The sequence below is a fragment of the Phymastichus coffea genome, unplaced genomic scaffold (assembly GCF_024137745.1).
Source record: "Phymastichus coffea isolate CEN01 unplaced genomic scaffold, Cenicafe_Pcof_1.1 PCOF00047, whole genome shotgun sequence".
In the NCBI taxonomy this organism is placed as follows: domain Eukaryota; kingdom Metazoa; phylum Arthropoda; class Insecta; order Hymenoptera; family Eulophidae; genus Phymastichus; species Phymastichus coffea.
The window spans coordinates 80,135-93,260 of NW_026706858.1; the positions used below are offsets into that span (position 1 = coordinate 80,135).

General features: G+C 39.0%; 2 protein-coding genes across 2 annotated transcripts; both read left to right on the forward strand.

Moving 5' to 3' along the window:
- Window positions 1–6,091: 6,091 nt before the first annotated feature.
- Window positions 6,092–7,709, forward strand: LOC131664963 (uncharacterized). Its single transcript, XM_058936496.1, has 5 exons — window positions 6,092–6,405; window positions 6,704–6,839; window positions 6,914–7,042; window positions 7,108–7,259; window positions 7,376–7,709. The coding sequence occupies exons 1-5, from the start codon at window positions 6,302–6,304 to the stop codon at window positions 7,593–7,595; spliced, it is 741 nt and encodes a 246-aa protein (XP_058792479.1). The 5' UTR covers window positions 6,092–6,301; the 3' UTR covers window positions 7,596–7,709.
- A 2,886-nt stretch (window positions 7,710–10,595) lies between these two features.
- LOC131665046 (uncharacterized) lies at window positions 10,596–13,095 on the forward strand. The gene is made up of 3 exons (XM_058936642.1): window positions 10,596–11,377; window positions 12,742–12,850; window positions 12,916–13,095. Exons 1-3 carry the CDS (start codon window positions 11,172–11,174, stop codon window positions 13,093–13,095), a joined length of 495 nt encoding a protein of 164 aa, XP_058792625.1. The 5' UTR covers window positions 10,596–11,171.
- The last annotated feature ends 31 nt before the right edge of the window (window positions 13,096–13,126 follow it).

Below are 13,126 nucleotides of genomic sequence, written 5' to 3' on the forward strand. Positions count from 1 at the left end.
GCTAATGTAATCATTAACGCCTTATCAATTGGTTGAGGAGATGGAAACTTTACAATCTTAGATATCTCATCCTTAACATGCTGTCCGAAATGTAATTCTATGGGAGCAAAGTTTGTACTATAATGGGTGGTAATATTTAGTAAATTTTCTATTGTTTTAACCGAGTCTATCCATGTTGTATGCTTTTTCACACAAAAAGTTCTAAAAAGGCGACCAATTTCCCGCATGACGCGCTCTGTAGGGTTAGACTGAGGATGGCGAATACTACTAAATAGTACTTTCACGCCTATTTCCTCCAATGGGTTTATCCATCGGTTTGAGGTAAACTGCGTGCCATTATCACTTAAAATCTTTTTGGGCTTGCCACATTCCGGTATATATTCTTTAATGATTTTATTGACTGAAGCTAAAGTTGTTGCTCTTTTCATAGGGTAGAGCCTCACAAGCTTTGAGAAAGCATCAAGTACGACGAACAAGTACTCCATTCCCCCCCGGGCGCGAGGGAGGGGTCCATAAAAATCCACGGTAACCAAGTCTGAAGGAAATTCAGAAGTCACAAGGTTATATGGACCCTCCATCGCGACCGACAGGTACTTAACTCGCTGACAGAGATCGCATGACAAGACGAAACTTTTTATATCTCGATGCATAAACCTCCAGTAATAAAATCGCTTCATATACGTAAGCGTCTTAAATACTCCCGGGTGACCAAGCTTCCTATGTGTATGCTCAATTAAACCTTGTTTCAAAACCAGTGGTATGACTATGCGAAAATTGCTGATTTTATTTTCACTGTGAAAAAGTATGTTTTCATATACATGGAAATTCTCACTCAATTTCTGATTTGTTTGTTTGTTCAAGCTATCTATTATATCTCTACAAACCCTATCAATACTTTGCTCATTTTGCAAGTTTTTAAAAACTGATTTTAATGAGATATCACGATTGTTAATTGACAATATTAACAATGGAGAGATCTCATTTTCTAAATATGGCAGTGTAAATTGATTAAGCAGATTAATAAACAACCTATCACTGATTTGTGTACGAAATTTTCCATTTGGATTTCCACTGATAAAATCTGCCGCGACATTATCAACACCTTTGCAATACTTAATGTCAAACATATATTGTTGCAACAAAAGAGTCCACCTGATTAAGCGAGAGTTATGATAAACAGTGGATAACATAAAAATTAAGCCTTTATGATCCGTAACTATATCAAATCTAGTCCCAATCAGGTAACATCTAAATTTTGTCACCGAATACACAATTGCGAGCAACTCGATCTCAGTCGTCGTATATCGCGATTCCTCAGATGTGAGACAACGACTGGCTATGGACACAATACAGTGACTTTCATTCTCATCTAACTGATACAAAATACCGCCTATTCCCATCAAACTTCCGTCGCATTGTACCTTCAACTTAGCATTAGGATTTATGTGATTCAAACACACTGCATTCAAAAAGTTCTTTTTTAACTTCTCAAAATTTTCCGTATGCTTATCAGTCCAAATCCATAATGAGTCTTTTTTTAATAAATCGCGAAAAGGTGTAATATATGAATTATGTGCTATTATAAATCTTCTATAGTAGTTACACATACCAAAGAAAGATTGTAATTGATTTTGGTTTTCGGGCGGCTCAAAGTCAACTATCTCCCTTACTCTTTCAAGACTCGGCTCTATGCCTTTTGTATACAAACGAAACCCCAAAAACAATATTTCAGTTTGAAACAATTCAGTTTTATCAATTCTAACCGTAAAATTACTTTGAAGCAATTTTTGGAAAATAATTTGAAGGATTTGTACGTGTCTATTGAAACTCCTTGTTGCGACAACAGTATCATCAATATAAGTCTGCGAGTTTGTATAAATATCAAAAGGATCATCACAACAATTTTCATTTGAATCAACTAAAAATTTAAAATCTTGTGAAAGAGGAGTTAACATGGCTATGTTAAAAGCTCTTATAAGAGCGCTTCCAGCGGTTTTAACACCAAATGGCACTCTTATCCATTGATACATTTTTCCCTCAAATCTAAAAGCTGTCAACGGTCTCGAGTCCTTATGTAACATTACCTGCCAATAACTATTAGTTAAATCTATTTTTGAGAAAAATTTACATTCAAAAAATTGTTGCAACATTTCAGCTATAATTGGAGGAGATTCATGATCATCCTCTATACAATCATTTAACTGTCGTGCGTCTAGGCATATTCTAAGAGTTTTATCCGATTTCATAACTATCCTAATTGGATTACAATATTGACTAATAGCAGGCTCTATAATACTTTGATCCAACATCTCCTTAATAACAAGTGCAAGAGGTTTTCTAAATTCCAAAGGCACTGAATAATGTCTATTAATTTTCGGATTTGGTTTAGCTAATTTTAATTTATGTTCATAACCTATTGCACAACCTGTTTTGTTTGAGAAAAGTTTCTCATATTTATTCAATAATTGTCGGAAAACACTCTTTTCATTTTCGTTCAAATTCTTATTCAATGTTTTTTAATTTTTTATTAAGAGTCATACTATCTTTTTTACATAATATTTTATCTTTATCATTTTGATGGCAATCACTATTTATACATAATAAACTTTCTTCTGCTTGATTCATAAACATATTAATATTATACGTATTTATTTTTTCACTCGTTATAATTTCATTTATTTCATTATTTTTATTTTTATTTCGCGCTTCATTCTTATCTTCAAGCTGATAATTTGATTCATTTACATTATTAATTTGAAATTTTTCTTTATCTATTCGAACAATATGAATACACGTCACTTCATCTTTATTTGATAGTATGATTCTTTCTAAATCACATTTTTCAAATTTTATGATTTCAGATGGTATAATTTCATGTTTAATTCTAAGCTGTGTCTTCCAATAATCAATCACCAAACCAGCCCTTAAATTAAAATCATTTCCCAGAATAATATCAGTAGACAAAAAAGGCACAACTAGAAAATAATGTGCAATTTGAAAATTATGGATTTTTATGTGCAACAAAATTTGTTTTTTTATATTAGTTGATTTTTTTCCTATTGCTGTTGAGACAACTACATTTGAAACTGGAAGTTCTAATAATTCAAAGTCAATTTTTAATTTATTATAATAGTTTTCTGAAATAGCAGTAATTTGGCTCCCACTATCCACTAAACTCCAAACAGAGCTATTCAAAATATTAATCATAATGCGTGGTGAAGCAGGTATTCTTTTGTTTATGTTCTCAATTTGACCCTTATCATTAACTACTCCATATGATAAATCGTTTTCTAATTCGTGATATAGACGCATTGGCGGGTCAGAGTTCAATACGTCTATACTGAGTTTAAATTATTGTTTGAAACCTGATTATTATTATTATTATTCCCATTTTGATAGTTTGGCGGGGGATGTGATAGATCAGGCAAATTCATTGTAGCTTGATTCGAATTCAAACTCTGGCCGTGCAACCGACCATTAGAGTTTTGTAAACAATTACATTTATGATGATCCTCATACGGACCCTGAAAATGATTACGATCTCTATTTACGCGACCACGACCTCTACCATAACGACCACGATTTCTACTTTGATTAGCGTACATACTTTGTACTTTAAAATTTTGCCAATCTTGTTGTTGATTATTTTGATTGTTTTTATAGTTATTAAATTGATTTTTCCTTTCCATGAAAAGAGTGTCAAGAGTCGACAACGTGGCAACAATTGAATTCGAATCATCACAAGCAACTGAAGCTAAAGATTGTCGAGCCTGATAGGGCATTTGTAATACTATATTATGATTCATCTCAAAATCTGACATAGGTGGCATTAAAAACTTTGCTTGTTTTCTTTGTGCAAAAAAGTAAGACTGCAAATTTCCATCTCTCTCTTTGCTAAATTTTCTCGATAACCATTTACTTTTAATTTTTACTTGAATAGGAATAGTATAAAATTTTTTAATAAAAGCAACCTTGAACGACGGGTAATCCGAAAAGTCAGGTTGTAGTTCATACCAATCGCGCGCTTTACCGTGAAGAATAACACCTACAATATTTATTTTTCTATTTTCAAAAATTTGTTTGAAACGAAAATATCGTTCGAGTCCGTCCAAAAACTCAAGGGGATTTTGAGTATCCTCGTCAGAAAACTCAGGGATTTTAACATCAATATGATTTGTACCTGAATTTCCCAAAATCGCCAAAACGTCCGCAAGCACATCACCCCGTTCGTTGTTCGATCGTTGCGCATCTTGAGGTATAGACTGTGGCGGAGCGACAATGTTTTCAGATTGATTTTCATGCAGAACACGAGCAGCGTCCAGCTCTCGCTGTAGCTGATCTACCTGCTCGACCAGGCCGTTGGCTCTCTCGAACTCAACATTTACAAGCCGCTCTAAACGTGCCACTTCATCGCGATGCCCTTGCGCTTCCTCGCGCTGCCTCTGCTCCAAGCGTGGGTCATCGGGTACAACATTCATTGTTGACTTGTTCTTTCTCGTTCGTTTGGAAAACAAAATAGAATTAGGAAATATTTTCGTTGTCTTTCTTCCAGACCTTGTCACATAGTTCAAATCGTCAGCCATTCATTTTATTAAAATTACGTGAGTTACATAACCGTTGGGTGCCAATGTAAAGTTATTTTATTTGATATAATACAATTTATAGAGTACTACGTTCGAATATTCGTGTCGGAAGAATTCAATCTTTGCAGGGAAATTCGTATAAAAGTGAAGTCATCGTTATTGATTCACCAGTGGACAAGTCTTTGAGTTACATCAACAAAATTATGCTCGTGGGACTTAATCGCGTCCCGATAATAATATAAATAATTGTCCGAACAAGCAAGGCTAAATTTCACACAAATTAACGACGAATGTTTGCAAAAAGAATCTCATGCACATGCTACTTCAGCATGGTCTGGCTCCAGCGAACCAACGAGAGAAAGAAAACGCAAACGCGAAGGTCAGTCGCTGGAAAAACTGGCTCATCTATAATCACTGCGCAGATAATCCGGCAAAAACAAATCTACTCGAGTATTTACGTAGAAAAAAAAAGCGTCGTATAAACGTAGCTAACTGCACGCGTCTGTCACACGAACGTAAGATTATAATTATTAGTTTTGACGTTCATGGCCAGCGCGATAAGCTTGGAGGCTCGCCTCTCGCGGCGTGCCTTCTCCACCATTACACGATGCTGAGGCATTCCGGAATTGGCACTCGCGCGGCGCAGTTTTGCTAGACGAGGAGGCGGCTTCGGCGTTCGACAAGCCTTAGCAATAAATTTCGGATGCTTTGTCGATATACAGCTACAAGTAGTTACGAAGATCAACGAATTCAATGAATAATTCATCTTCGGTCTCGCGCGCGGATCGGAACGTTGTTTCTCGGGAACGAGGTGCACACTTGAAGCGAGCTACGCGGATGGAAAATCGATTGCCACCCTTTTCTCTCCTCTTCTTTGAAACAGCTTGCGTGGCTGTGAAAAATGAGGTTCGAAAGCGCATGCGACGCAGTCGGCCGCTCAAGTATGCAGCCTTTGTAGTAGTACCGCATGCAGCTGGACGACCAGCACCTGGCTAATCGCGTGATTATTCACCTCATCCTAAAATTCACGTGGAGTGCAGCTCTATGATGTAACATAATCCCTATAATCCTCCTAAATATTGACAGCTTCGGCTTTTTTTGCATTTGGATTCATTGTTAAATGGTTTGATTGGCTTTTCTTCTGATCTCTTGGACGTTTCAGCATCTAAAGTCCATCCGAGATCAGGTGGCAGCATATAATTCGTAAGATACCTTGACCTTCAGTGTAAGATTAACGACCAGATAAGTAGCTGCGGAAAGTTTGCGCATATACGCTTAGCCTGATTAAGATATAAATAACGTAACAGTGACTGGTTGCGCTACGCTTGCTGTTTAATGGCACGAGAAATCAAAGTTTAAACTGCGATTAGAGGTACACTAAATACATCGATAGCAGAATGTTTCAAGGATGTAAAACAAGAGATGCTAAATTCAAATTTAAATGAGAACATTTAAACACAGCAAAACACTCTATTACTCTCTCAATCAACTTCAATTAATTATAAACACTCGGCATTATTTGTTTCCACAATAAAAGGAGAGAATAAATATATGCATCATTCGATCAATCGGGATATTTAATCCCAGATTAGAATCCGATAAGAAAGCAAGGCAACGAATTTCCAAAGATATAAACACTTGTCTGATTGTTGCTTTTAAATAAAGTCAATCAAGGTAATACGCGGTTCAGTCTCGGTTTATGGTCTCGGCAATTAAGCATGCAGTCCCTCGTACAGACGATGCGCATTCTAATGCTAACACAAGCTATCCTATTCATCCTTCTTGGACTTAGTCGAGCGGAAGGTATTGCCACGAACAATGGGTGAGTAAATAAAATCGATTTCGGAGTTTTCTGCCTTTATGGCTGTTTTTTCTCCTTCTCTTCTGCGCTTTAAAAAAACACAAAATCTAATTTTAACAAATTCAGTTCGTATTGAAAAAGCCAAAAAATAAAAAAATATACTACCCTTGAGTTAGGAGTATATCTTTTGGCGATAAAAGCCAATGAAAAATAAGCATTTTTATCAGTGATGAATAAAACGATAAAACGCGGAATTTCGGATATTATCGGCTTAAAAATTTTTTGGAAAATGGCAGATCATTTGTTGTATGACAATCAGGAGCGCGCTGAGAAAAATCGTCTACGAGATGGACATCGACAATCTCATTGATGAGAATATAGAAAGGATTCGAGAAGTAGTATCGGAATTGGACCCCATCAAGTTGGACAACGTGAAATTCCCTGTGACGTCATCCGTAAATAATCGATTGTTCATTATCTTTTGGAGACGTGTCTCCTTATTTAATAACCGACATTTTGGCGATTTCAGATTTACATGCTTCTTTATGACGGCTGGGCACAAAACTTAGCAGAGTTACAGCGCGCTGGCAAGTGCAAGATAAGGTACTCGAACAAAAAGCTCGACATCGATTTGAACTTAGGATGGGACAACCTTGTCGTAAGTAGCAATAAATTACCAATTGCTTAAAAGCCTTCTTTACATTTTTACATTTTGGTCAACAGTTCGATTACCAATACCTAATCAAAATGTTGTTGCTCAAGAGAGAAGGTGATTTGCACGGTCAGATGACCAAGTTGAACATGCATATCAATATGAGAGTCGACTTCAATAACTATCAGATTACACTGAACGAACTCGACCTCGTGGAGAATGGGTAAAGTACATTTTCGATGATAACGATCCCAAGTGTCGATCGCTAATCAATCTGCGTTGCACGCTCTTACCAATCAACGAGTGGTAAGGTTATTTTCAAGAATCGATATTTCACAGCAACATCAGTTTGACTCTAGTAGGCCACCGCCTCGACTACATCTACAATTTGGCGATCAAAGCGGCTATTCGCGCGTTCCGCGACAGTTTCTTGAATACTATCAGGAAAGAAATAGAATGGATGATCCTGTACCGAATAAGCAAGCTCAACATCAAGCTCAATTCGATCATACACAGATCTCAATTCACGTTCGTCGACTCCAGCAAAAATCTACCATGACTAGCAGATCACGAGCAATACCGTCGATGATGATCATCATGTTGATTTTCGATTGTTGCAATAAAAATATCCTTGATACATCTCTTGTCTGTCAAATCATATGTAATAATCAATCGAGAGCTGACGCGACTCCTGATAACACAAGTGACGCTGTGCTGTTATCACACAATCGCGCGTGCAACGTTCTTCGTTCGATCGGCTCAAGAGCGTGACTTCGGACTCGCGTAGCCCACATACCTGCAACCCACAGGGACAAAACGAGAGAAAAAGAAAGGGAGAGCAATCAGCGAAGGAAAGGCCGAAGAAAGCGCGTGTCGGCGCATGTGTGTGACTTACTTGATTATTACTCAACCGCTTGCGAGCAGATGTTTGTTTCGCGGACACTCAACCATACACCTTCTTTTTGTTCTTATTGAAATTCCGAGTTGTTTGCACGTTTCAACATCGACCCAAGGTCTATTCATCGCTGAGTCATTCTGTGCGTACATGCCAGAATTTTTTCCAGGCTAATTTTCGATGCGAACGAAACAAACTTTATTATTATGTGACGGCTAGCCATAACTTAGTTTTTTTTATATTTAATTATTAAATATGACGAACGGAGTGGGAACCTTCCTGATTTCCCACGATGAAAACGCATTCGAAATATAAACTTTGATAGTGGCCCGAGCCTGCGTACTCAAGCTTACAATCAACGCTCTATCCTGCTTTGTCCCACACGTATGTGTTGACAGGGGCCTACGATCATCGCGTATACATCGTGAAGTGTTATCACGCCGATAATGGAAGGGGACCATAAAAATGCAATCTATCTTTTTTTTTCCCACCGATTTTTAAGAAAATATCCGTAATATTAAATAGATTTTCATCAATTTTGTAAGCCATTATAATGCGCACCTTTTTGTCACCGAATAACCAATAAATAGAACAATAATGTATTTTATAATAAATCGTAAAAGGTTTGAATTTTTCTGAATGTTCATAATAGTCACTATGTATCGTCATAATTAATTAAGTTTAGTACAATTATGTATAAGTAATTATAAGCTATAGCGTTACTCTTGCTCTTAAAAGTGGCACTCCGAGAGCCATCTCTGGAGAAAAGGGCCCAAGTTAAAAAGGGACCGCCCTTTCTCTCTCTGAAAATTCACGCCCACAGACCAATAAAGAAATTCTGGATATGATTAGAAAATTTCCGACCAATACAAAATTTAGCCGTTATCGCTTCATGGGCCTGAGGAAAGGGATTTCCACCCAACCACCCACGGCTTATAAAAAGCTCTGTACAAGGCTGGAGAGGAAGTTAAGTGAAGTTAAGCTCAGTTCAGTCAGTTAAGTTAGAGGAAGTCAAGTTCAGATAGAGTAAGTGCGGAGTGAGCACCAGGAAGTCCGTAATAAGAAGTTTTTACTAGTGAGCGAGTCCCGGAGCAAGCATCAAATCACCCAACTATATTCAGAACATATAGAGAGAGAAAGAGGCCAAAGAGCAGAGAGAGAACGCAACATTAATAATAACTAAATTGATAAAATAAAAGTAAGTAAAATCTTAAACCTGGCTATCCTTTTCTTTCTTTAAGTAATCCGCCTTTCTTTTGGAAATTCATTAAGCGTGAGTCTGGTGAATTTCCATTAAAATCCCTTAAGAACACATTAAGCGTGAGTCTGGTGTGTTCGTAATAACATTTGGTTATTACATTCCCCGTTAGCATACAGTTTTCTCAACGCAACAATATTGCTCGTCCCGGCTTGTGTGTTACACGATAGCCAAATCAGAGCAACCCTGAGTTTACGCTTGCTCCAAGCGTACCTGAGAGTGACCCCGACGTCACAATTATTATTATTATTATTATTATTATTATTATTATTATTATTATTAGTATTATTAGTATTATTATATTTATTCGTTCTGTCGATAGAAATAAAAATAGTCGCCGAATTTCTCTAGCCGGCGCATGACGTGGACCAAGGGTCCTATTCGAAATAAATACATTTGTTAGTTCGCACAGAGAGAGAGAGAGAGAGAGAGAGAGAGAGAGGAGAGAGAGAGAGAGAGAGAGAGGAGAGAGAGAGAGAGAGAGAGAGAGAGAGAGAGAGAGAGAGAGAGAGAACGAGAGAGAGAGAGAGAGAGAGAGGGCCACAAGAAATCCGCAGCATTTCCGTGCCCATTGAATCTTGCGTCATACACAGAGATGCATACGTTATCCGAATTGCTACCACGTATACTATTGTAGAGCCTGCTGCCTCAATTTCAATGCGACGACCAGACGAGAAAATTTCTCGTTCAGGCTCAATTGCAGAATATTGATTTTATATTTTTTGTAAATTGTTCGTTCCGACTCCAAAGTGCGCAAGTGTTTTAAATTCTTGGCAATGAAACAACGCCAATTGTTATTTTTGCCTACTGATGATTCTTCTGTTTTTACAACCGCTTGGACTTGGAAGTCTCCAAAATACAAGTATACGTAAGGTACGAGAAAGCTGATGCTTGGCGCTCTAATCATTTGAATAACTGCGCAAAAGTATAAGACTGATGGCGTAGGGTTATAGCACATCTGTCATGCATGCCTAAGGCAATGACCGATTATTTTTAGTCGTAAATAAATTACTACTAAGCGTGAGCTTATCTTCAATTTGTTACTCTTTTTGAAGAAAAGACGAAAACACGCGAACGAGAAGCGTCGAAAAAACTTTGGGCCATGAGAAAAATTCAATAGACTACATTTAACCTTGAATGCACAGCACAACAATTCGCCAATAACAAGAGTCCCTCGTAACATTGTACCAAAGCGACAAAGCAAAACAATAAAAAGACCCGCTTAATAACGAAACTGTGCACCAATTATTGTGTGTATCCTGTCGATAGAACGCGGTAAATAATCACCTGCAACGATGCAGCGCAGGTAAGCGACACGTGCGACACAGCGCCGGTAGCTGCGAGTGCGATGCCTTGTGTCCTTGTGTGTAGTTGTGTGTTGTGTCACTGTCTAGTCAGTGAGCGCGTAATAGCATCAGCAGCCTGCAGCCTGACGCAACCTACGGCAGCCATCGACTAATAATCGCTGCCTGCTGCAGTTTGACATCGTCGAAACTGCCAAGTTTAAATCGATCGGAAAAATGCATCGAGAGCCAGATAAGTCTACGTCGCGAAATTTTTGCTATTGGATGCGAAGCAATTGAAAGAGCGAAAGCTTGTGTGACTGGTACCGCGTAGCATGTCTGTACAATTGCTAGAGAGGAGGATACGTAACGATAAGTCGGACACTGATTGCAGTTGAGTCTTGCCGTATACTCACGTAGTTATTTTGATTCGCCAGAGATGTCGAATAATCATAAGCTCGCTCGTCGAGAGAGGAAAGCTCCGGGCAAAGTTAAGACAGTCGCGCTCCGCTCCGATGCTGCTGCGAGCGCACGCGGGCGACCTAACCTCATCACTGAGCCCGCCAGTTTTCGAAAGCACGATGGGCAACGACACCGACAGAGTGCCGAGTCTGATGCCGAGCTGGCCGAGGCGCGACGAGATGCCTCAAACGCTGCTGGAGCTAAAGTTTGAGCTGAAGCTCGATTGAGTTGGCCGTAATGTGTACAGTACGATGTACCGTCGATACCCGTGTACCCTGTCTTTGGAAGCTCGGCTGCAAAGACTATCGCGGCAGATCGCAGTTGCCACGTGAAGAAGCGCGCTTACGACATTTGATGGGCAAGAAGAAGGAAAGTGAGCCGTGGGCCGATAGAAACAGCCTGAGGAGAAAGATCGACGCGGTAAGGACGGCTTTCAGAAAGGAGTAAACAACAGTCAGGCAATCGCTGACGATGCTTTGACCGAACGGTTGGATGGAGTGATAGAGTGGCAACGAGATCGTACGAACAATGCGTACCAGTAACTCGATGGGCATGCAAGAGAACCACAGGCTTCCGCAGTATTTTGAAAGTTCGGCAATTGTTTTGGTTTTTTATTTGGAGCCTAATCCTTAAGTGACATTCGGCAGCGAACTTTTCGATTTGATATTTTTATGTCAAATCGCTTGGAAACACTCGTCGCGCTAATATTGCCGACCACAGCCGCAATTTCTTTTCCCTCTCGCAAGAAGTAAACGGCGAATTTACAACAAAACAGTTTTTGTTCTCTCAAGAATTGGCATCCGGCTCGCCGCCATCGCGAGCTTGTGGCTGAAAACTACGACACATACCAGGAAATATCCGCTTAACGATAATAACGCGAGAATGTAATTTAAGCCCAAAAACGATAAATCCGTTAACTATGTGATGCACACGCAATAAATTTTATTGATAAAAAGCTTGGCTAGGGTGAACGAACAAATCGCCTGTGCCTGCTCGCTTCCCTGGCAAACACGAGAAAAAAGTACAGAAACGAACGGACCATGGTATACGGCCTACTTTTCTCGCTCACTTCTCTTGCTAACAAGCCTCACTTGAAACTTCAATATCGTATGAGCAAATACGTATAACGGGCTGTGAGTGTTCTGCTTTTAATGAAAAAAATTCATTTAGTTGAAAATAACATTTTTCTTAATCATTCAATTTTTCAACGTATTCAAGTATGACTTTCTTTCGATAGACTAGATTCCCCTCGGTTTTACTAAAATCACTGAAAATATTATTTCATTATTATACGTTTCGAGCACTAGTATATAGAGGCAGTCTGCTGAATCACTTGAACTGCTAGTGTGTATTACGAAAGTATCAAATCCTTATCTGCCGTTCCCTTCGTCGTTAGGGTCACTCATAATTTAGCAAATTATTTTCTTTTTAACCGAATGAAAGCTAACAAGATAATAATTTGATTTTGATATACATACTTTGCGACTTCTCGTCTCGTGTCCTTCTCGATGTGCCTTTTGTCTACCTCAGATGCAAAATTTTTCCATTCACGCGACCTCTACCTATTTATATCAATGAATTAAACCAAATCTATCAAATCTATAGTCCATTTACAGAAGCGTAACCAGTCTCGTTGTATAAATAATAAAAGGACGCATTCGATTGGCAGGTTGTCGATAATTAACGTTCTTTCGCGTTTGCTCGTCAAAAGGGGTAAAAACGCCGTACGGGCGTACCACGCCTTAATCCCTCTAATGCGTTTCTCATTAAACACCGTGTTATAAAAATTGACCTTTTTCGTTTGCAGAGCATCCCCGAACCATCGATTTTTAAGTCGAGCCACTCGCGCCTTCGTCCTCGTCATCCCGTGGCTATTCACGGCGCAACTCACGATGACCAGTATGTGTGGAAATCATGTCGATTTGCCCGAAAAAATGCGCTACATCCAACGCTGTTAAACTAAACTGTGCGCATCACGAAGCGTTTCCCATGCACGGATCTCGATCGATTCGGTGTATACGTGGCGGCAAAGCTCAAAAGATTGTCGAGCGAGCAGAGCATCATTGCGGAGAAGGTCATCGCCGAGGTACTCCTGAGAGCCAATCTTGGCACGCTCGAGGGAACTACCACTTTGACCGAGGCCACGACGACTATTAGTTAGGTGGTGCGGAAAAGCAAAGAGCTCTTTTGTC